This window comes from Oncorhynchus mykiss, chromosome 11 (assembly GCF_013265735.2).
Source record: "Oncorhynchus mykiss isolate Arlee chromosome 11, USDA_OmykA_1.1, whole genome shotgun sequence".
Lineage (NCBI taxonomy): Eukaryota > Metazoa > Chordata > Actinopteri > Salmoniformes > Salmonidae > Oncorhynchus > Oncorhynchus mykiss.
Window position 1 is genome coordinate 55,353,118 of NC_048575.1, and position 24,564 is coordinate 55,377,681.

Below are 24,564 nucleotides of genomic sequence, written 5' to 3' on the forward strand. Positions count from 1 at the left end.
CCTGCCGATGACAAGCATACCCATAACATGATGCAGCCACAATACTTGAAAATACAAAAATGGAACAGCTCAACTTCTGAAAACCTAACACTGGGATAGGGCTTTATTTTTCTGCAGGACAATTACAAAAAAGTAAATGCATGAGACAGAATGATGTCCAAGAGGCCGCTGAAGGGAGGACGGCTCATAATGGCTGGAATTGAGCAAATGGAATGGCAAAGAGTAAAGAGTAAATAAGAATTTGATCCTAATTGACTTGCCTAATCAAAAGGTTAAATTAAAAAAAAGTGAAAATGTCAGTTAAAATTCAATTTAAATAAGCAAACGCCACCATTCTCGTTTTTAAAATGTATGGGTAGCCAGGGGCGCACGTCGACATTTACAAACGAAGCATATGTTTAGTGAGTCCGCCAGATCAGAGGCATTAGGGAGGTTCTCTTGATAAGTGCGTGATTTGGGCTATTTTCCTGTCCTGCAAAGCACTCAAAATGTAACGAGTACTTCTGGTTGTCAGAGTAAAAAGCACATATTTTCTTCAGGAATGTAGTGAAGTAAAAGCTGACCCCCTAAAAAAAAAAAAAAAGTGGCTACGGTTTAAATATTACTGTCCAACAATCTCCAACCATATTGAAGCCTGAGAAATTGACAAAAACAATGGCTGTTGCCCTAAGAGTTGTGCAAAGTTGGTAGAATCTTCATGCAAATGACTCACAGCTGAAATGGCTGCAGAAGGTGCGTTCACCAAGAATAAACTCTATTCCAATTATGATATTTCAGTGTTTATTTTGTTAATTTGGAACATTCTATAACTTTCCTTCACTTTGAAAATGTAGGTAGGTTATGTAGATCTGTAGGGGGAAAAAATGTAATCCCTTTAGATTTAACAGATATATAATTTTTTTAAGTTAGAGGTGCAGACTTTCTATAGACACTAAGCAAATCACCTAAAATCAACTCAATATTCGGTTAGCTGTAACCTAGGTGCATGTAAATCAAATTTAAAAACTATCACTTCCGTTGATTGTTCTCTTGTGGTGGCTAAAGTCAGCAGAAGTTGTGGCTGTTTAAAGAAAACCGAACCATGGATTAGTTTCCCCTGGCCATATAGACTACTTTCAGGGTGAAGAACCATCTAACATAAAGTGGGAAAATCCTGAACTACTCCAGTAATTGCCCTAGTGATCCTCCATCTCTGGAATTGTCAAAAGGGATATCAGTTTAATTTTCAAACTGTGTGGATTTAGAAAACTCTTCCAATGATGAGTCATGAATGGACAATCTTTAGTTCAAAATAGTCTGAAAATAATTAAAATGGGAGAAACTGAACATCAAGACCACCTTCCATAGAGAACATTTCAAATCCTCCATTGTCAAAACATGGACAATCTTAATGAAAATAGTGCGAGCATGCCATCTGCTGTTATGTCAGAACATTTGAAATGGCAAGTCATATTACAAAAAAGAAAGCTGGTTGAGTTGAGTCTTATTCAAGAAACAGCTCTTTATTTTAAACAATAAAACATGTAATCAAATGGATCAAAGCTAAAATTGACTGACAAATACAATTAAAAACATTGAAAATATTTCCAACGTTGAAAAATAGACAATGATTAGTACAATTAGGTAAAACATTTACTGTTGTTTGCATACATCAGATTGCTTTGGTGACAGAGGCCAAAATTCGTCCTTTTTATCCACGCTTGCGCTTGCATCTGAAAAGATAAGACCAAATCAGCCAAAACAATACTAAATAAAAAACAATGCAGAACCAAAGAAACCACAATTTTGTTACCAGCCCTTATACCGCACTCCATTACACCAGTATGTGACAAGTGACATTAACAGCCAGATGAGGTGTTTGTGCTCCAATTAGCAATAACACTTATCCCAAACACATAGATTACACCAATTACCCTCTTCTGCACTTCCAGCAGCCTCAATTTCTGATATGGGAATACCTGCAACCTCTGGTAAAACATGTCATTTCATTAAGGCCAACTGGTGTTGGGTGACTGGATACAAACTGAAATGATAAGGTCAAGTCAAGTAAATTTAACCGTAGTTACCTTGAATGGTTCCAAGGTTGGAGTTATCAAAAAACTGCTTGGGACAGTTGATCGACATGGATTCAGAGCCTGGACGGACATCGAAGAACTTGCTCTTGGGAGAGTCGAGGAACTTCTTGGGAGAGTCGAGGAACTTCTTGGGAGAGTCGAGGAACTTCTTGGGAGAGTCGAGGAACTTCTTGGGAGAGTCGAGGAACCTCTTGGGAGAGTTGAGGAACTGCTCAGAATTCATGGGAAGGCGGTGTTTTGTAGGAGTACATGGAGACAGAGGCTTGTCTACTACGTCCCTCTTCTTCTCCTTCAGTTTAATTGCTCTAGCCTTCCACTTTGTGATCTCTCCTTGCTGAGTGGACACAAGGCTGTTAAAACAGAGACAAAACACCAGAGGTCAGTGATATGAGCTCACAAGAAACATGAAAGCATTACAGTAATCTTACAGATCCATCTTCACCTCTCCAATTCTGAAATTTTGCTCTGTAGCCTTTTCAGTTCCTCCTCAAGTTTGTTCTTTTCAAGGAGAATGTTGCTTTGGACCGTGCGTCCTCTGGCGGTTATCAGTCTGGCATGCAGATCCTGTCCCTCATTGACTGCAATAGAATTAAACATCTCAAATTAGGGCTCATCTAAATATTAACTTGCTGTTTTGGGGTCATCTCAAATTCTATGAATAGATTTACATGACTCTGCTTCCTCCTGTTGTGATCTTCTCAGAGTCTCCTTCAGCGTCCTCAGAGCGTCCTCCTTGTGGTTCAGGACCGTCGTCATCCTCAGTAACCTGAGGGGAACAAATGCAGAACGTTCTAAACATGCAATTTTTCCAATGACTCCGGGAGAGATACTCAAATTCAGCAGTGGTACAAATCAGACAAATAAAGAATACACATTTCTATGACATAGGAGGGCATGATTAAATAAATTAGACCCTACTCTTCTTGGTGTTTAGAGGACGATGCAGTCATCTCCAACTCCATTTTCAAAACTTTAGCTTTCAGCTCTTCATGCTGAAGAGCACTAGGTGATGCTCTTCTCTTAGCCAGAACCTAAACCCCAAAAATAAAACTTTATACAGTACTGAACACATCCCACATAAAATACTAATAAAAGCTCAGGGGTGAAATTCCACCTTGCGCCAAACCTTACTTCAGTCTCTCTGAGTTTCTCTTTTAGGACTTGAATGGAGCCCTCCCTGTCCTTGACTTGTGCACAAGCATCCTGAAGCTCAGTTTGTAGTAGCTGGGTGGCTTGTTTGTGGTTTGAGACACTATTAGCAGCTTTGATCTGGTCCTCTTCCAGCTGATCAACTCTCATCTGCATTTCCTGCAAACACAAAACATACCTGTTGTAAACTAGGTTCACTTAGAAAAATGGAAATCACCCATGAGATTGAAAACTAGTTAAAATGGTACCTTGATTTCTCCATCCAACTGCTGACGTTTCAGGGTAAGTTGCTGGTTGTCCCTCAGCAGGTCAGCTTCAGTCTTGACGGAGGCACGCTCCAGTATCTGCAGTAGAGTAGAGGTCTTACTCCTCTCTTCTTTCAGCTGACTGTCAGCCTGTGCTCGGACCACGCCTAGCTCTTTGAGCAAACCACAGCGCTCATCTCGCAATCCCTGCAAGGCAAGAGGAAAAACCATTCAGACAAACCATGATCAACCTCAGCGATATAATTGTCATTCTGTATGTGGTAACTAAGACTGGAGATTATTGATGGGGTTAACTACCTGGAGAGCCAGTGTGTTGGCCTGTGCCAAAGCAGAGCGCCGGGCCAGCTCTCGCTCCAGGAAATTCTCCACTGCTGCTGAGTCCGGTGAGTGGACCATGCATAGAGCATTCAGCTCCTCGTTGCTCCTCTCTCGCGCCCTCAGCTCCTCTGACACTGCTGCTGGGTGAGCGGCCAGGCTCTCCTCAAGCTTCTTCAAAACACTGTTCATTTTCTTAGAACATGATACAAGATGATTAGTTTCACAACATACAGTATAAAGATATATTTTCTGTTTCATTTTACAGACAAAACCCAACTATGCAGTAATGTGAGGCCCACCCACCTGGAGGTAACCTTCTCTCCTGTCCAACAGCTCTGACAGTCTCTCGTCCCAGACTCCAAGGAGGTCATTCTCAACCACCTTGACTGAGTGACTGGGTGCCTGGGCTCTACAGAGGAGCAGGTCCTGGAGTCTCCTCTCCTCAAATACAGCCAAGTCATTCTGAACCAGGGCTTCAATGTGGGTTTTGTAATCCTTGGCACACAGCTTCAGCAGCACCTAAATGATTTCACTCAATTTAGCAAAAATGGTTAACTATTGCAGTTACACTTTAAATAGCAACTATGACAAAGATGTGATTATTCGTACCTTTGTATCCCACACTGTGTTAGTGATCTGGACAGTAGATCTATTGATATTGCTATAGATCTTTTGTGTGGGCTTTGGAAGAAGGGGCAACAGTTTCAGCATCATGACTTCTTCAACTTGTGTGACATCAACCAAGGGCCCATGTCCAGGCTTAGAAGCACCATTGATAACAAGCTGGAGCCTCACCAGTGACACCTGCAATGGGAAAGAATAACTGCTTTTATTATGCTGCCATCAAATTAAGAACTTGTAAAGATTTTGAAATATACACTGAACAAAAATATAAAAAACGCAAAGGGTTGGTTCCATGTTCCAGATGCACAAAAAACATAATATTTCATGCACAAATTTGTTTACATCCCTGCTAATGAGCATTTCTCCTTTGCCAAGATAATCCAACCATCTGATAGGTGTGGCATATCAAGAAGCTAATGAAACGGCATGATCAATACATAGGTGCACGCACCTAGTGCTGGGGACAATAAATGGCCACTAAAATGTGCAGTTTTGTCACACAACGCCACAGATGAGGGAGCGTGCAATTGGCATGCTGACTACAGTAATGTCCACCAGAGTAGTTGCCAGAGAATTTGAATGTTCATTTCTCTACCATAAGCTGCCTCCGTCTTTTCTGAGAAATTGCCAATATGTCCAGCCGGCCTCACAACCACAGACCATGTGTATGGCGTTGTGTGGGCAAGCAGTTCGCTGATGCCAAATTTGTGAACAGACAGAGTGCCCCATGGTGGTGGGTTGATGGTATGGGCAAGCATAAGCTACAGATAACAAACACAATTGCATTATGTCAATGGCATTTTGAATGCAGAGATACCGTGATGAGATCCTGAGGCCCACTGTCGTGCCATTCATCCACCCCCATCACCTCATGTTTCAGCATGATTATGCACGGCCCCATGTCACAAGGATCTGTACACAATTCCTGGAACCTGAAAATGTCCCAGTTTTTTCATGGCCTGCATAATCACCAGACATGTCATCCATTGAGCATGTTTGGAATGTTCTGGATCGACATGTACGACAGCGTGTTCCAGTCAATATCCAGCAACTTCACACAGCCATTGAAGAGGAGTGGGACAACATTCCACAATCAACAACCTTATCAACTCTTTGTGAAGGAGATGTGTCGCGCTGCATGAGGCAAATAGTGGTCACACCAGACACTGACTGGTTCTCTGATCTCTGATTTAAAAAAAAAAAAAAAGGTTTTTGTGACCAACAGATGCATATCTGTATTCCCAGTTATGTGAAATCCATAGATTAGAGCTTAATTTATTTAAACTGACTGATTCCCTTATGTGAACTGCAACTCAGTGAAATCTTAGAAATTGTTGCGTTTATATTTTTTGTTCAGTATAAATCAAGTTCCAGCCCACCTGGAGCTTCTGCATTGAACCTTCCAGCCTGGAACACAGTCCCTCTCCTGCACTGGTGGTACAACAGCTGGTGCTCTGCTCCAGGTTATTGATCTGCTCTGTCAATATGGAGATGGTTGCGTTCGCGTCACTAAGCATCTGGAATGGGGGGGGGGGGGGGGGGGGGGGGGGGGATCATTTGAAAAATGCCACAGCAATTTCAGACAGAGCAGAAGGAATTACTTGTTATGCAATACAATTAAAAACAAACCTTGTGTGAGGTGTCTGCTTCGACTTTGAAGTGAAACTGTCCTTCTTTGAAACCTTTACATTCCTCCTCCAGCTGCTTAATCTGAGGGAAATGCAAAGTAAACATTTAAAACCATTTTAGCCAAAACCACATGTACCAAACCCTCATTCAAGCTTGGTTGCTGGCTCACTCACGTTATGAATCTACGCCGAGATCAGAACAGTCATACAGACACTCACCATGTCTATACTGTACTCAAGGTTGTTCTTCAGATAGTTAATGAAAGCTGGAAGGAGCCATCTTTGAAAAACAGGGTCGTTTCTGTTTTTTGCTGAGTTTATATAGTTTAACTACGACTCACTTGTTGTTTAAGTTTGTCCTCGTGTTGTTCGTGCTCAGCCTGCTGTTGTGAGTTCAGACGTTGCTGCTGTTCTAATGTCCTCTGGACTTGTATGACCTGGGGCGAGATTACGCTTTTAAAAATTATTTCTATAAAAATTACACATTTTAAAACTAATACAGGCCTATAAATAATTCTGACTCACCATCTCCATATTTTCCTGCAGGTCTCCCTGAATCTGGGCCCTCTCATCTCTCATGTGTGTGCCTTCTTCCTCTAGCTGCTGCATCTGAACAAAATGTGACAAAACAGTAAACAAGCAACTATGAGACACCATCACCTGGATGAGTAGAGGCTTTTACTGACTTGGGCTGTTTTTTTCCTTTGAAGGACTGGTTCAAAGAAATCACATTCATGGGTCAAATAAATCATGTTTATTTCTTGAGAATAATTTGAGAATTTAAGTTACTCACCATCTCCACCTTGCCCTCCAGGTCTCTCTTGAGCTGGTTCCTCTCCTCTCGGGTTCCCTCCAGTATCTCCTGGAGCTGGTCTCTCTCTCCAGTCAGCGAGGTCACAGTAGAGCGCAGCTTCTCCAACTCCTCTGCATGATTCTGAGAGCTGTCTGTCTTCTCAGACAGGAGACGCTCTCTCTCAGCTCGCACAGACTCAAGCTCCTCATTCAGCTGCTTAGCCTTTATCTGGGGGGAAACAGGTGAAATGTTTCATCAATATGCATGTGATCTGAAGAGGCTACATGTCAAAAAGGAAAAAGGGTATTAACCTGCTGTTCTAGAAGAGACTCCTTCTGTAAACTTTGGCTCTCAAGGTCAGAGTTCACTTGTCTCTGTTGTCTGAGCTCCTCTTGGATGGAATGGAGAAGTCCCTGAGTCTCTGCAGCCTAGAATAAAGCTAAAGTGTTAGACTTGGAGCACACTTCAAAGTCAGAGGATTGGTTAACTGGAAAACATTTGGCTATGGCCTCACCATCTCCAGATTTTCCTGCAGGTCACCCTTCAACTGACACTGCTCCTGTGTCATGGTTTCCAGTTCCTCTCCTAGCTGCTGTAGCTGTACAAAAGTTAAGCACAAATGAAACTTATCCAGCGCTTCAACAATATTCTAACATCACCATATAAAATCATAGACCGAGACTAACTTGTTGCTTAAGTTGAGCTTCTTGATGTTCCCTCTCAGTCTGTTGCTCTGAGTTCAGATGTTGCTGCTGTTTCAACTCCTCCTGGACTTTGATGGACTGGTTTGAAGATAACATATTCATGGGTCAAATAAGTAATAAAATCAACAATTGTGATTGTAGAATTTAAGTCAATACTTACCATCTCCACATTGTCCTCCAGGTCTCTCTTGTGCTGGTTCCTCTCCTCTCTGACTCCCTCCAGTATCTCCTGGAGCTGGTCTCTCTCTCCAGTCAGTGAGGTCACAGTAGAGAGCAGCTTCTCCAACTCCTCTGCATGATTCTGAGAGCTGTCTGTCTTCTCAGACAGGAGACGCTCTCTCTCTGCTCGCACAGACTCAAGCTCCTCATTCAGCTGCTTAGCCTTTATATGGGGGCGAAACAGGTGAAATGTTTCATCAATATGCATGTGATCTGCATGGACACTTCCGGCGCCGACAGAGATGGCCGCCTCGCTTCGCGTTCCTAGGAAACTATGCAGTTTTTTGTTTTTTTACGTGTTATTTCTTACATTAGTACCCCAGGTCATCTTAGGTTTCATTACATACAGTCGAGAAGAACTACTGAATATAAGATCAGCATCAACTCACCATCAGTACGACCAAGAATATGTTTTTCGCGACGCGGATCCTGTGTTCTGCCTTACAAACAGGACAACGGAGTGGATCCTATGCAGCGACCCAAAAAAACGACTCCGAAGGAGAGGGAAACGAGGCGGTCTTCTGGTCAGACTCCGGAGACGGGCACAGCGCGCACCACTCCCTAGCATTCTTCTTGCCAATGTCCAGTCTCTTGACAACAAGGTTGATGAAATCCGAGCAAGGGTAGCATTCCAGAGGGACATCAGAGACTGTAACGTCCTTTGCTTCACTGAAACATGGCTCACTGGAGAGACGCTATCCGAAGCGGTGCAGCCAACGGGTTTCTCCACACATCGCGCTGACAGAAACAAACATCTTTCTGGTAAGAAGAGGGGCGGGGGCGTATGCCTCATGGCCAACGTGACATGGTGTGATGAAAGAAACATACAGGAACTCAAATCCTTCTGTTCACCTGATTTAGAATTCCTCACAATCAAATGTAGACCGCATTATCTACCAAGAGAATTCTCTTCGATTATAATCACAGCCGTATATATCCCCCCCAAGCAGACACATCGATGGCTCTGAACAAACTTTATTTAACTCTCTGCAAACTGGAAACAATTTATCCGGAGGCTGCATTCATTGTAGCTGGGGATTTTAACAAGGCTAATCTGAAAACAAGACTCCACAAATTTTATCAGCATATCGATTGCGCAACCAGGGGAGGAAAGACCTTGGATCATTGTTACTCTAACTTCCGCGACGCATATAAGGCCCTGCCCCCCTTTCGGAAAAGCTGACCACGACTCCATTTTGTTGATCCCTGCCTACAGACAGAAACTAAAACAAGAGGCTCCCACGCTGAAGTCTGTCCAACGCTGGTCCGACCAAGCTGACTCCACACTCCAAGACTGCTTCCATCACGTGGACTGGGAGATGTTTCGTATTGCGTCAGATAACAACATTGACGAATACGCTGATTCGGTGTGCGAGTTCATTAGAACGTGCATTGAAGATGTCGTTCCCATAGCAACAATTAAAACATTCCCTAACCAGAAACCGTGGATTGATGGCAGCATTCGTGTGAAACTGAAAGCGCGAACCACTGCTTTTAATCAGGGCAAGGTGTCTGGTAACATGACCGAATACAAACAGTGCAGCTATTCCCTCCGCAAGGCTATCAAACAAGCTAAGCGCCAGTACAGAGACAAAGTAGAATCTCAATTCAACGGCTCAGACACGAGAGGCATGTGGCAGGGTCTACAGTCAATCACGGACTACAGGAAGAAATCCAGCCCAGTCACGGACCAGGATGTCTTGCTCCCAGGCAGACTAAATAACTTTTTTGCCCGCTTTGAGGACAATACAGTGCCACTGACACGGCCTGCAACGAAAACATGCGGTCTCTCCTTCACTGCAGCCGAGGTGAGTAAGACATTTAAACGTGTTAACCCTCGCAAGGCTGCAGGCCCAGACGGCATCCCCAGCCGCGCCCTCAGAGCATGCGCAGACCAGCTGGCCGGTGTGTTTACGGACATATTCAATCAATCCCTATACCAGTCTGCTGTTCCCACATGCTTCAAGAGGGCCACCATTGTTCCTGTTCCCAAGAAAGCTAAGGTAACTGAGCTAAACGACTACCGCCCCGTAGCACTCACATCCGTCATCATGAAGTGCTTTGAGAGACTAGTCAAGGACCATATCACCTCCACCCTACCTGACACCCTAGACCCACTCCAATTTGCTTACCGCCCAAATAGGTCCACAGACGATGCAATCTCAACCACACTGCACACTGCCCTAACCCATCTGGACAAGAGGAATACCTATGTGAGAATGCTGTTCATCGACTACAGCTCGGCATTCAACACCATAGTACCCTCCAAGCTCGTCATCAAGCTCGAGACCCTGGGTCTCGACCCCGCCCTGTGCAACTGGGTACTGGACTTCCTGACGGGCCGCCCCCAGGTGGTGAGGGTAGGCAACAACATCTCCTCCCCGCTGATCCTCAACACTGGGGCCCCACAAGGGTGCGTTCTGAGCCCTCTCCTGTACTCCCTGTTCACCCACGACTGCGTGGTCATGCACGCCTCCAACTCAATCATCAAGTTTGCGGACGACACAACAGTGGTAGGCTTGATTACCAACAACGATGAGACGGCCTACAGGGAGGAGGTGAGGGCCCTCGGAGTGTGGTGTCAGGAAAATAACCTCACACTCAACGTCAACAAAACTAAGGAGATGATTGTGGACTTCAGGAAACAGCAGAGGGAACACCCCCCTATCCACATCGATGGAACAGTAGTGGAGAGGGTAGCAAGTTTTAAGTTCCTCAGCATACACATCACAGACAAACTGAATTGGTCCACTCACACAGACAGCATCGTGAAGAAGGCGCAGCAGCGCCTCTTCAACCTCAGGAGGCTGAAGAAATTCGGCTTGTCACCCAAAGCACTCACAAACTTCTACAGATGCACAATCGAGAGCATCCTGGCGGGCTGTATCACCGCCTGGTATGGCAACTGCACCGCCCTCAACCGTAAGGCTCTCCAGAGGGTAGTGAGGTCTGCACAACGCATCACCGGGGGCAAACTACCTGCCCTCCAGGACACCTACACCACCCGATGTCACAGGAAGGCCATAAAGATCATCAAGGACATCAACCACCCGAGCCACTGCCTGTTCACCCCGCTATCATCCAGAAGGCGAGGTCAGTACAGGTGCATCAAAGCTGGGACCGAGAGACTGAAAAACAGCTTCTATCTCAAGGCCATCAGACTGTTAAACAGCCACCACTAACACTGAGTGGCTGCTGCCAACACACTGACACTGACTCAACTCCAGCCACTTTAATAATGGGAATTGATGGGAAATGATGTAAATATATCACTAGCCACTTTAAACAATGCTACCTTATATAAATGTTACTTACCCTACATTATTCATCTCATATGCATACGTATATACTGTACTCTATATCATCGACGGTATCCTTATGTAATACATGTATCACTAGCCACTTTATACTATACTATGCCACTTTGTTTACATACTCATCTCATTTGTACATACTGTACCCGATACCATCTACTGTATCTTGCCTATGCTGCTCTGTACCATCACTCATTCATATATCCTTATGTACATATTCTTTATCCCTTTACACTGTGTACAAGACAGTAGTTTTGGAATTGTTAGTTAGATTACTTGTTATTACTGCATTGTCGGAACTAGAAGCACAAGCATTTCGCTACACTCGCATTAACATCTGCTAACCATGTGTATGTGACAAATAAAATTTGATTTGATTTGATCTGAAGAGGCTACATGTCAAAAAGGAAAAAGGGTATTAACCTGCTGTTCTAGAAGAGACTCCTTCTGTAAACTTTGGCTCTCAAGGTCAGAGTTCACTTGTCTCTGTTGTCTGAGCTCCTCTTGGATGGAATGGAGAAGTCCCTGAGTCTCTGCAGCCTAGAATAAAGCTAAAGTGTTAGACTTGGAGCACACTTCAAAGTCAGAGGATTGGTTAACTGGAAAACGTTTGGCTATGGCCTCACCATCTCCAGATTTTCCTGCAGGTCACCCTTCAACTGACACCGCTCCTGTGTCATGGTTTCCAGTTCCTCTCCTAGCTGCTGTAGCTGTACAAAAGTTAAGCACAAATGAAACTTATCCAGCGCTTCAACAATATTCTAACATCACCATATAAAATCATAGACCGAGACTAACTTGTTGCTTAAGTTGAGCTTCTTGATGTTCCCTCTCAGTCTGTTGCTCTGAGTTCAGATGTTGCTGCTGTTTCAACTCCTCCTGGACTTTGATGGACTGGTTTGAAGATAACATATTCATGGGTCAAATAAGTAATAAAATCAACAATTGTGATTGTAGAATTTAAGTCAAGACTTACCATCTCCACCTTGCCCTCCAGGTCTCTCTTGTGCTGGTTCCTCTCCTCTCTGACTCCCTCCAGTATCTCCTGGAGCTGGTCTCTCTCTCCAGTCAGTGAGGTCACAGTAGAGCGCAGCTTCTCCAACTCCTCTGCATGATTCTGAGAGCTGTCTGTCTTCTCAGACAGGAGACGCTCTCTCTCTGCTCGCACAGACTCAAGCTCCTCATTCAGCTGCTTCATCTGAAGAGTAGGTTAGTATTCATATTAGAATCTACACTTCGATTGATGTGACAATGAATTCTGTTGTGCAAGTAAAAGCACATTTTACCTGACTTTGCAGCTCCTCTAGATTTGCAGTCGCCATAGGTTTCATATTTTTAAGTGCCTCCCGTAGTTCCTCCTGGTTTTCAATCTGAAAAAAATATAAGACGTAATCTTGTAATATAAAAAGCTTCTGATTGAAATTAGTGTGAGCATTGTCTAAACATTCTGTGTAATCCATCATTCACCATCTTCACATTCTCCTCCAGGTCTCTCTTGAGCTGGTTCCTCTCCTCCAGGATTCCCACCAGTATCTCCTGGAGCTGGTCTCTCTCTCCAGTCAGTGAGGTCACAGTAGAGAGCAGCTTCTCCAACTCCTCTGCATGATTCTGAGAGCTGTCTGTCTTCTCAGACAGGAGACGCTCTCTCTCTGCTCGCACAGACTCAAGCTCCTCATTCAGCTGCTTAGCCTTTATCAGGGGGGGAAACAGGTGAAATGTTTCATCAATATGCATGTGATCTGAAGAGGCTACATGTCAAAAAGGAAAAAGGGTATTAACCTGCTGTTCTAGAAGAGACTCCTTCTGTAAACTTTGGCTCTCAAGGTCAGAGTTCACTTGTCTCTGTTGTCTGAGCTCCTCTTGGATGGAATGGAGAAGTCCCTGAGTCTCTGCAGCCTAGAATAAAGCTAAAGTGTTAGACTTGGAGCACACTTCAAAGTCAGAGGATTGGTTAACTGGAGAACATTTGGCTATGGCCTCACCATCTCCAGATTTTCCTGCAGGTCACCCTTCAACTGACACCGCTCCTGTGTCATGGTTTCCAGTTCCTCTCCTAGCTGCTGTAGCTGTACAAAAGTTAAACATTTAAATACAAATTAAACTTATCCAGTGTTTCAACAATATTCTAACATCACCATATAAAGTCATAGACAGAGACTAACTTGCTGCTGAAGTTGAGCTTCTTGATGTTCCCTCTCAGTCTGTTGCTCTGAGTTCAGATGTTGCTGATGTTTAGGTTCTGTATGTACTTGTATGATCTAGGGGGAACGCATATTCGTTTTACATCCCCACTCACGGCTTGATGCGCCAATCTACACACCAAAAATGGCCTTCCTAAGGGTAAAACAGTTACGACTCACCATCTCCACTTTGTCCTCCAGGTCTCTCTTGAGCTGGTTCCTCTCCTCTCGGATTCCCTCCAGTATCTCCTGGAGCTGGTCTCTCTCTTCAGTCAGCGAGGTCACAGTAGAGAGCAGCTTCTCCAACTCCCCTGCATGATTCCGAGAGCCGTCTGTCTTCTCAGACAGGAGACGCTCTCTCTCAGCTCGCACAGACTTGAGCTCCTCATTCAGCTGCCTTATCTTTGTGATTGGTTTTGGAGATAAATAATATATTCAACCTACACATTGGTTGCATTTAGGTAGTACATCGTGGCGACAACTGACTAAGAACCTCACCTGGTTTTGCAGCTCTCCTAGACAGGACGTATTCTCTGGAACATTTCTGTTGTTCAATCTTGTCTCAACATCTGCATTCTGAGTCTGAAGTCGTTGGATTTTCCCCTGTAGCGATTTGATCTTCTCTTGAGCCTCCCTTAGTTCCTCTTGATTCTCAATCATCTAAAACAATGGTTAAAAAATGAATTGCATTTACATGCACACATTTCAAAAAAGTAGAGTAAGAGCAGATTACTGATTAAAATCTTTGTGCAACAAGCACATTTCAATCTCACGTCTCTTATGAATAACGCAGTGTATAATATTTCCTCACCATGTCTACATTGTCCTGAAGGTCAGTCTTCAGCTGGCTCCGCTCCTCTTTAACAGCTTCCAGTCGCTCCTCTAACTCCTTCACTGCCTCTAGTTGCATCTATCGGCAACAATGTAAAGCAATAATTAATAAACAAATACAGTTGAACCATGGTGTTCGGCATCACCTGAATATACAGTGTACAAAACATTAAGAACATCTTCCTAATATTGAGTTAATCCCCCACTGCGCTTTGGGCCCTCAGAACAGCCTCAATTCGTTGGGGCATGGACTCGACAAAGTATCAAAAGCATTCCATAGGGATGCTGGCCCATGTTGACTCCAATGCTTCCCACAGATGTGTCAAGTTGGCTGGATGTCCTTTGGTGGACCATTCTTGACACGGAAAACTGTGCTTGAAAAAACCTGCAGCGTTGTAGTTCTTAAATAATTTGTCATGCCATTCACCCTCAATGGCACACATACACAATCTTGGTCTCAAGGCTTAAAAATCCTTATTTAACTAGTCTCCTCCCCTTTATCTACACAGATTGAAGTGGACTTAACAAGTGACATCAATAAGGGGTCATAGCTTTCACCTGGTTAGTCCATGTCATAAAAAGAGGTGTCCTTAATGTTTTGTGCACTCAGTGTATAAACAATGACTTACCTGCAAACGTAGGTCAGTCTCCTGATGTTCTCTATGGGGCTGGTGTACTGAGTTCAGATGTTGCTGTTGAACAAATACATGTATTCTGTCAAATCACGTGGATACACAAAATAGGATAAAAGCAGAAAATATGGATTTCAATAAATATAAAAGTAACTCAGACTGACCATCTCCACATTGTCCTCCAGTTCTCTCTTGAGCTGGTTCCTCTCCTCTCTGACTCCCTCCAGTATCTCCTGGAGCTGGTCTCTCTCTCCAGTCAGTGAGGTCACAGTAGAGAGCAGCTTCCCCAACTCCTCTGCATGATTCGGAAGGCTATTGGTCTTCTCAAACAGGAGACACTCTCTCTCAGTTCGCACAGACTCAAGCTCCTCATTCAGTTGCTTCATCTGAAGAGTAGGTTAGCATTCATATTAGAATCTACACTTCGACTGATGTGACAATGAATTCTGTTGTGCAAGTAAAAGCACATTTTTACCTGACTTTGCAGCTCCTCTAGATTTGCAGTCTTCGTAGGCTTCATATTTTCCTCTTGATGGTATATCTTTTCAAGTGCCACCCGTAGTTCCTCCTGATTTTCAATCATCTGCAAAAATATAAAACGTAAACTTGGTGTGAGCATTTTCGAAATAGTGTATTTAAATCGATCAATCACCCACCATGTCCATATTCTTCTCCAGGTCTCTCTTGAGCTGGTTCCTCTCCTCCCGGATTCCCTCCAGTATCTCCTGGAGCTGGTTCCTCTCCTCTCGGATTCCCTCCAGTATCTCCTGGAGCTGGTCTCTCTCTTCAGTCAGTGATGTCACAGTAGAGCGCAGCTTCTCCAACTCCTCTGCATGATTCTGAGAGCTGTCTGTCTTCTCAGACAGGAGACGCTCTCTCTCAGCTTGCCCAGACTCAAGTGCATCACTCAGCTGCCTCATCTTTGAGGAGAAAAAAAAGGTAAGATCTAATTGTTTTATTACAAAACGACTGAAGAAACATACTACTCAAATGAAAGTCAAATAAACTAACCTGCTGTTCTAGAAGAGACTCCTTCTGTAAACTTTGGCTCTCAAGGTCAGAGTTCACTTGTTTCTGTTGTCTGAGCTCCTCTTGGATGGAATGGAGAAGTCCCTGAGTCTCTGCAACCTATAGAGGAGAGAGTAATATCACATTAATATAACTGTCACTTCCATGTTTTTGTTTACAGTTAGCTACACCATCAAAGTGCAGTGGTTGGATGAACAAAAACACAGACATGGCCTCACCATTTCCATATTTTGCTGCAAGTCACTGTTCAACTGGCTCCTTTCCTCTGTCATGGTCTCCAATGCAGCTCGTAGTTCCTGTATCTGTGCAAATGAGAAAGATAACAATTTAAATCTTCCATTTAAAAATGATCCCAGGCCATAACTTGTATAAAGACACTGACTTGTAGCTGATGTTGATCATCTTGTTGGGCACATGACTGCTGTTCTGAGTTCAGATGCTGTTGCCGTTTTAGTTCTGCCTGGACCTGTATCACCTCCTCACTCAGCTGCCTTATCTGAAGTACAAATTAACCAAATAAATTGTAAATACCTACTGTAAGGAGACAGCTGAAATGTGTTGTTTTGAGAGGCACTGCACCTGATCTTGGTGTTCCTGGGATAAATGGTCATATTTTTCCTTGGATGATTCACAGTCAGCAAGCTTCTCCTCCAACTCTTTCATGACTTGTTGCATTCCACACAATTGATCTTCAATTGATGCGCGATACTGTTCATTCTCCTTCAGCTAAATAAAAAAACACATTGTTGGAGGACAGCCTTATAGAAGATTCAACAAACACATTCAAGATCATGTGATTTATCAAGGACCAAAGACCAATTTACTCTCAGGCTGGACTCTTCCACAGTAGTCAGAAGCTGACTGTTCTCCAGAGAGGAGCGCGCCAAGTCCTTACGGAGAGTCTCCAGTTGCTCAGTGATGTCGGTGCACTGCTGGGTTAGGTCGTTTTCCCTCAACTCTGCTTTGCTCAGATCACCTTGAAGTTTGACTAGCTGCTCCTGGGAGCTCTGGACATGTTCTCTGAATTGATGAGCTTCCTCCTCACTGCAGGCCTTAGCAGACACCAGCATGTCTCTCTCTTTTTGGACTGCACAGAGGTCCTCCGTGAGATCACATACCTGAACAGCCAGAGGACATTAATTAAAAGATAGGACTTCTTAAATACAAGTCTCTGTTCTCCGTCAGGGAGCATAAAAAAAAATAATTATTGGGTGGATGGTCAGGGGGCGAGAACATAATTTGTAGACTACAAATTGACCGCAAGAAGCCCAAAACAATCATTTAAAACATTGATTACATACATCTCTCATTGGAACAGAATTCCAAAATTAAAATCAGCTGAACATGATTTGCTGGTGTTTTTACTATATATATATATATATATATATATAAAACATTTACAATACTTGAGCGGCCAAATTATAAACATTTGGGGAACTGTTCTACATCGTATCAAACAGGTTTACCTGCTTCATAAAACTGTTGACTTTATCTGGAAGATCCTGCAGTGCACTCAAATCCTCGATCTTAGCTTGTAGGGTTCGCTCATCTTCATGAGACTTCTCCAGCTCTTTCTTCAGGTCAGCAACTGTTTTCTCAAGTTCAATGCTGTCTATAAGATCTAGGCAAAAAGAGGACACCCCATGTTAGATAGGTCATTCATTAACTACATGGCAAATAAATGAAAGGCTGGAGAAGAGGAAATACTATACAAAAGACAACCAAGAGTACAAACTTTTGGGAACTTTTCCATCCAGAAGAGTAGTAAGCTTGGTGTTCTCCTCAAAGGCTCCCTGTAACTCCCTCTGAAGGTCAACTTGCATCTTTTTGAAGCTCGATTTTTCTGTCTCCAACTGATGTCGAAGGCCATTCACCTGAGCTTCCATCCTCTCATAGCCAGCAGTTAGTGTGACCTGAAAGCAAGGCCAGAGCATAACGTTAGGGGTAATACAACATGATAATGGTCCATCTATGGAGTGCAGTTTACATTTAAATACAGGCTGCAAACTGACATATTGGCACAGAAGTAGGGGAAACTTACAGCCCTCTGTTTGAGTGATATATTTTCACTGCGCAGGTGGGCCCACTCCTTCTTAGTGTCACGGCTCAACCCCTCAGCATCATCCAGAGAGCGTCGCAGCTGCTTCACTTGTTGGACCAAGTCAACGTCACTCTTAAGAGAAAAGTATGATGGCTATGTTACACCAGGGTGGTGCTGCAACATCAACCATTGTGAACACGTCAAGAACAAATCAATTAGCAAAAATGAATGTACCGATCTTTGTAGTTCCTCTGCCCAGTCGCCTTTCTTTTTCAGCTCCTCGGACATTGCCACCAGATTAGCCTAGGGATGGATCAGATTTGGCAAATCAAACAGCCATGCAACCCAGCACTCATTGACAACAGACCCACAAGACAACTCGTTAGATACAGCTTTTTGCTTCTGCCTAAACATTTCATAGTTTTACCTCAAGCTCTTGAGATTTGCGTCCCGAGGCCTCCATGGCCTTCTTTAAGGAGGAAATGTCATTCAGTAGTTCTTTCTGTAGGGTTAATAAAATCCAATGAGTGCAAAGCTACAAACCAGCAAGGGAGCATTTCAGAAGTGCTAGTTATCTTAATGACTTCTAATAAGTCCCTAAGATACGATATTTATGGGCTTGCAATTGGCTTATACCATACATAGTACATTCCAATTTTACTACATTGAAATAAGTTGGTTATAGAACTTTTGACATCTCTAGGCAATCTACGCAGCAGTCTATAACCTCATATTCTCTTTTGCTCTCCTCTTCCAAAGAATTGAATTCATCTATCTCTTTCTTCTCCTCCATCTCCTGAAGAAGTACAGCCTTTTCTTTTTTCAACTTTTCAGTCTGTTCCATTATGATGTTGAGCTCCTTCTTGAGATAATCACGCTCAGTAGCAACCATTTCCTGTCAACAGACAGCATGGTGAGGTGAGAGTATTCAGAAGAAAAAAAATATATATACATATACTATATAAAAATAGCTATATACCTTCTCAGACACCAACGTCTCACAGAGTTGAATGGTCTCTTCAAATCCCCTTTTCATCTGTAAAAAAAAAAATGATAGTTATACATGTTTTTCATTTAGATTAAAGGATTCAACATTCTGTACAATAAAACAGTGAGAAGGAATTGGCGATCACCAACCTGCTCCTGTGCATCAGCAGGCATTTGAGAATTTTCTAGCTGCTTCTCCAGTTCAGCAACCCTCATCTCGAAAGTAGCCACCTTCTCCATGGCTTCCTGGTTCTGCTGAGTCTCATTGTCCAACTGTGCATCAGCAGGCATTAGTGACTTTTCTTCTAGCTGCTTCTCCAGTTCCACAACCCGCCTCTGAAATGTCTCCACTTCCTCCATGGCCTCCTGCTTCTGCTGAGTCTCATTTTCCAGCTGGAGCTCCAGACAGGACACCTTCTCAGACAATTTGTTCAGTTGGTTTGGAGATAAAAATTCACTAGAAAATAAGAGAATGTAGGAACATGAGTATGAAGGACAACAAGCCGTAAGGAATGTGCAAAGATAAAATGGCAATAGTCCATGTTCACCTTTCTGCAAAACCCCGCACGGTCAGATTGCTCTGGTTCATCTCCATGTCAAAGGTAGAATCGAACTCCTCGCCATCTGTGAATAAACAAACAAAAAAACAAGCACTTGATCAGGATTCATGTACCAGTACGGCCAGTGCTCGACTTAGACTGAAATAGGTTCCGGTACTACTTTTGGGTGCTGGTACTGTTTAGGTGCGGCAGGGTAGCCTAGTGGTTAGAGCGTTGGACTAGTAACCGAAAGGTTGCAAGTTCAAATCCCCGCGCTGACAAGATACAAATCTGTCGTTCTGGTTAACAGGCACTGTTCCTAGGCCGTCATTAAAAATAAGAATGTGTTCTTAACTGACTTGCCTAGTCAAATAAAGGTGAAAAACAAATAATAAAAAAGGTACAGGAGCGCCACAATATACAATTTATTTTGTGTACTTTCTCCCCAATTTCAAGCCCAACAGGCTCGGGAGAGGCAACGGTGGAGTCATGCGTCCTCCGAAATGTCACCCGCGCTCCTTAACACCCGCCAGCCACACCAATGTGTCGGAGGAAACACTATTCATCTGGCGACCTGGGTCAGCTTGCAGGCACCCGGCCCGCCACAAGGAGTCACTAGGGCGCGATGAGCCAAGTAAAAACCCACCCACCCACCCCTAACCCAGATGACACTGGGCCAATTGTGCACCGTTTTATGGAACTCCCAGCCATGGCCGGTAGCACAGCCCGTGAAGGAACCTGGGTCTGTAGTAATGCCTCTATCACGGCGATACATTTCCTTAGAACGCTGCCCCACTCGGGAGGACTGCTACACAATACTTTTGATCTAAAATTCTATAAGAGGAGCAGGAGCTCAAGCAGTAGAACATTTTAAGTGCCGGTACTCCACTCCGTTGAGCCCCTGCTCCATTGAGTCAAGCACTGCGTATGGTAAAATATAGCATACTGTATATAGCAGAGTAAAAGCTATCCCTGAGATAGGAAAAATATACTTAATACCATTGCGTACTTACCTTCATTCTGCTCTGTCAAGACAGACATATCAGCTTTTCTCTTTTTGAGAAAAGGCTCAGCAAAGCTTAGATCTGACTCTCCAGCATGGTGGAAGGCTGGTGATGGCAGTTTTCCACCCCACGTAACCCTGCGTTTCGGCATCTTTACAAACAGACATGATTAAACATAAAAAATAAAATAGGTACTAAAATAAAGGAATAAAGCATCATATACTTATCTGCAAGGCACTAAAAGTCTACCTTTTTGATGGTAACGAAGTTTGCCGAAGTGACTAGAAGTTTGGTTAAATTCTTATACCGGTCTTCTTGTTCTCTTTGGAGCTGATCCTTCTCTTGCAAAATCTGGGACAGAGTCTCCTTCTCTGTCGCAGTTGTTTGAGTGACTGATGAGACCTTAAGGCAGTGTACAAAAATTAAAAAGTTGAATTTGCAAATACTTGAAGGAGAGCCGGCAACATTTCTAAAGAACCCCAATAGCCGGTACAGGTAGACTTGCCTCCAAAAGTCTGCGCTTGAGTTCTACAATTTCATTTCTGTATCTTCTCAGAAGGGCTCCGTCATCAGAAACCTCTGTGACATGCGGGTCATTCTTCATGTTCTTTGCTGCACTAGCAAACTAGATTGTAGAGATGGACAGTTGATTAGAAAATGTAACATTTGTCTTACATTAAAACATTTAAAAATAAGGATTTAAGATGGAAGTCTGACAAAAAAGTCACCCACTTGAAGAGTGCTAAGTGTTTCTTCCAGAGTAACTGGGGTGATGGTGCAGATGATGACAGTTTTTGCATTTCCACCCAAGGAATTTTGGAGAATGCGGGTGAGTTTACTGTCCCTGTAGTTAGTGAAACCCCTGAAAGTATGGATAAAATTACATTAGTGAACTTTAAAACACATGGCATAAGTTAAGCTAAAAAAAGTATAAATAACTAACACCTACTTCTGGGTTTCATCAGACAGTTTCTTGATCACTTGACCGAGGGTGAACAGGCTGCGATTTATATTACATCCTTCTTTGAAACGTGTACCTACAATATCAGATGTCAAAAAATACCAAAAGCAACTGAAATCGACCACCAAATGAAGTCTGTTCAGATTCCGATATTTCACACTGTTGTTACATTAGCACAGGTATCAAACCACTTACCTTCAGCACCTGTTTGACTTGCTCGCTCAGTCCCAGCCAGGTCAACCAAATTCTACATGAAAATGAAGACTGGTAAGAAAAAATACAAAATGGAAGACCCATATCTGAGTTCACAAAACACACTTGACTGTGGCAGCTTACCAAATGGGACACAATAATGGCGCAGTCTGAATTTTCACCAGATGCAGAGTCACCCCTGTCACGACTCTCCAAGATCTAAGAAAAAGCATCAGCATCATCTCCAGCACAGATACCAGAAATACATTGTCTATTGTGATGTATAACAAAATGTCTCACCATGCGGAAAATTGTGTGCGAACGACTGCTTCGCTGGTTCATTTTTGTCTTTCCATAATGGCGATTCTCTAGCAGATACATTTAACATCAAATAGAATAGTGTCAGTATGTTCTTCAAGCAATACATAGACTGTACTTAGTCTAGCATGATGAAATAAGGAAGAGTATTTTACTTTCTCCTTTTCTAATCCACGCAAGGGCTTGCTCAGGAGATGTCACCAGTTCCTCAGTTAGGTCAGCTACATAGACATTTTTCTGCAAAGACAGGCATTTCACCATTTATTCCACCATTCAAAATACCAGGGTTGTAAACATTAGTCCAAAAGTTGCAAAACTTTCTGTTTTGCAACTAAAATAGTTTTTATTGGACAAATTAAGATGGGTTCAAGGTCTCGAAAACCCTTATCTGGAGATTAACTACAATTATGAAGCTGTGTTTTAATGTTTGGAAACATCAATAATCGTCGCTAGAAACGGTTTTGAAACGTATGCTGATATGCCCCTTATCTTTCATATCAGCAAGAAACAATCTTTCAAATAAAAAATATGCACCTACTGAATCAGTTTTGCACAGATCCATATGCTGTGTGCCTCCAGTTGACGAAGTATACTTCCTCCTGTTACACTTACACAGGTGTTCGGGGCACGCTAGATTGCCAATTAACACAGGTGACCGCCTATGCCTTTTGTCAGTCTTCTGTAAACAAGTGCTGTAACATGGAGATATGGCCATGTGGGAACACTAACCATAAAAAATGGTGTAGTAATTTAACCTTTTTTTTGCTGATATGAAAGATATGTTCCTCATGTTTTCAAAACTGTACCGCAAGTGATGCATTTTGACATTCAGAAAGAGCGTTGGGACTCTTAACAAAACTCCCTCGTCCAGAAGATACTGACGTCAATAGGCGCTAAAAGGTAGTTAGCGTCTATGAATGGGATATGTAGGTCCATCCCTGTTTTGTTCACTTTGAGAAACATCTTTCACAAGAATCAGTGTAATGAATACACCCCAGTCATATCTTTATTATCGTCTAAAAGTTATACTGTCTTACAATATATCCATCAAACTTACATTGTTTCCCTCTCGGATCTCTAGAGGTTTCCTTTTCCAACTGTCACAGAGCAAATCTGTCACTGTTTCATTGTAGATCTCCAAGTATGACACCCTCAGGAGGAACTCCTTTTTTGGACACTAAAGTAAAAATGAAAGCAAACCACTTAGAACACTAAACACGTGCATATTATAGAAAATTAACGATCTACTACTACTCACATTTTTTATCGTCTGGAAGACATCCTCCATGGCAAGGGGTATAACTCCTGGAGTAAGAGAACTCCCCATCATAGTGAAAGTCTTTCCAGATGAAGTTTGTCCATAAGCAAATATTGTTCCTGAGAAAATAATGTATGCCACTTAATATATATGTCAACAAACAAGTTAACCCAATAGAGATTTCAAATACAACTATAGTGTTACTAAATAGTGTTCATATAGCCAGCAGCATACCACTGCTGGCTTGCTTCTGAAGCTAAGCAGGGTCGGTCCCTAGATGGGAGACTAGACGCTGCTGGACGTGGTGTTGGAGGGCCAGTAGAGGTACTCTTTCCTCAGGTCAAAATAAATATATCCTAATGCCCCAGGGCAGTGATTGGGGACACTGCCCTGTGTTAAACGGGTGTCCTGACTCTGATCACTAAAGAGCCCATGGCACTTATTGTAAGAGTAGGGGTGTTAACCCCGGTGTCCTGGCTAATATCCCAAGCTGTCCCTCATATACCATCACGGTCACCTAATCACCCCCAGCTTACAATTGGCTCATTCATCCTCCTCTCCCCTGTAACTATTCCCCAGGTCGTTGCTGTAAATGAGAATGTGTTCTCAGTCAACTTACCTGGAAAAATAAATAATAGAGTTATGGTCAAAATACTGTAATCTGAGAAGATAATGTGTCCCTCCTTTACCATTATAACCTTCAACAGTGGAGACAACAAGAGGCTTTGCAAGTTCCTGGTACAGCTGCAGAGTTGTTTCTTCAGCACTAAATACACGGTCTGTCAGGGAAACAAATCAGACACAGAAGTTATTCGCCTACACGTTCAGACACAGACAGCATTCATTCTCGCCTTTTTGAAAACTCACCAAAGCTGAAGTTCTTGGTAAGATTTCCATCGTCGACCTGATGAATTGTCTTCTTATCCGCTTTCCAATAAAACTTGACTGGCTCAGCGCTTTCTGCAGCAGTTTCCTCCCTACGACGAATGTAACGAACGTTAGACAGATATCCGCAGATAAAGCTAGCAAGCTAATTTCTCAAATGTATCAGTTATTATACAATGTAGCTGACATAAACCACAACATTTTCCAACGTTGGCTTTGTTAGCTTACTAGCTAACGTTAGATGAAATAGCCATCTGCCAGAGCTAACCAGCTAGCGAATGTTACGATCCCTAACGTTACTCACAATTGCTAGCTTATTCTTTACTAACGTTAGGTAGTAAGCCAGCTAGCTATATTTAAAAAGTTCAGAAAATAGCCTCACCTTTCTATCAGAGGTCGAACCCGTACACAGACTTTGACAGCAGATTCCTCTGCCATTGTATATATAAAACAAAAATAAGTCCCTTTCCCCGGAGGCTAACTAAATACCTTTCACTCGATGAATAACGTTAGCTTTCTGGCTAGATTCAAAAGTTGAGTTTGAAAATGTGCGCACTGTCTTATCCTTTGTTTTCATTGGACGGCGTCATAATTCGGAAGGCTGCATATTACAGGGG

At 43.0% G+C, this 24,564-nt stretch overlaps 1 protein-coding gene across 8 annotated transcripts; it reads right to left on the minus strand.

Annotated features, from left to right (window-relative positions):
- Window positions 1–1,476: 1,476 nt before the first annotated feature.
- On the minus strand, window positions 1,477–24,559 carry cenpe (centromere protein E). 8 transcript variants are annotated; one of them, XM_036935814.1, is made up of 65 exons: window positions 24,330–24,559; window positions 23,930–24,039; window positions 23,752–23,841; window positions 23,063–23,181; window positions 22,862–22,981; window positions 21,960–22,041; window positions 21,787–21,854; window positions 21,631–21,705; window positions 21,490–21,541; window positions 21,283–21,370; window positions 21,066–21,195; window positions 20,839–20,958; window positions 20,583–20,735; window positions 20,343–20,484; window positions 19,339–19,414; window positions 18,941–19,247; window positions 18,783–18,839; window positions 18,531–18,698; window positions 18,231–18,305; window positions 18,038–18,106; window positions 17,804–17,935; window positions 17,498–17,675; window positions 17,229–17,383; window positions 16,587–16,880; window positions 16,342–16,488; window positions 16,145–16,258; window positions 15,981–16,064; window positions 15,745–15,861; window positions 15,477–15,653; window positions 15,390–15,434; window positions 15,209–15,316; window positions 14,898–15,119; window positions 14,731–14,793; window positions 14,082–14,180; window positions 13,769–13,930; window positions 13,451–13,672; window positions 13,253–13,348; window positions 13,073–13,156; window positions 12,870–12,986; window positions 12,558–12,779; window positions 12,377–12,460; window positions 12,067–12,288; window positions 11,889–11,984; window positions 11,717–11,800; window positions 11,514–11,630; window positions 7,718–7,939; window positions 7,540–7,635; window positions 7,368–7,451; window positions 7,165–7,281; window positions 6,854–7,081; window positions 6,586–6,669; window positions 6,402–6,497; window positions 6,062–6,142; window positions 5,812–5,949; window positions 4,418–4,612; window positions 4,112–4,327; window positions 3,788–4,000; window positions 3,473–3,676; window positions 3,207–3,383; window positions 2,994–3,106; window positions 2,744–2,841; window positions 2,518–2,653; window positions 2,067–2,425; window positions 1,914–1,967; window positions 1,482–1,712 (listed from the first exon to the last, which is right to left on the minus strand). In XM_036935814.1, the coding sequence occupies exons 1-65, from the start codon at window positions 24,383–24,385 to the stop codon at window positions 1,633–1,635; spliced, it is 8,589 nt and encodes a 2,862-aa protein (XP_036791709.1). In that variant the 5' UTR covers window positions 24,386–24,559; the 3' UTR covers window positions 1,482–1,632. The 8 variants fall into 8 exon arrangements, with proteins under 8 accessions (XP_036791708.1, XP_036791714.1, XP_036791713.1 ...); XM_036935813.1 differs by having other exon boundaries at window positions 1,477–1,712; window positions 6,854–7,075; window positions 15,390–15,653; XM_036935812.1 differs by having other exon boundaries at window positions 15,390–15,653.
- Window positions 24,560–24,564: the final 5 nt, after the last annotated feature.

Bases quoted from the DNA above. Each gene is read 5' to 3' on its own strand.
- cenpe (XM_036935812.1), bottom strand. From the start codon at position 24,385: ATGGCAGAGGAATCTGCTGTCAAAGTCTGTGTACGGGTTCGACCTCTG. The intron at 18,306-18,530 runs GTTATAGACTGC...TTAACCCTACAG, and splicing joins AGAGCAAAAGAGAATATGAG to AAAGAACTACTGAATGACAT. The intron at 12,987-13,072 runs GTGAGGCCATAG...GCTTTATTCTAG, and splicing joins TGCAGGAAAATCTGGAGATG to GCTGCAGAGACTCAGGGACT.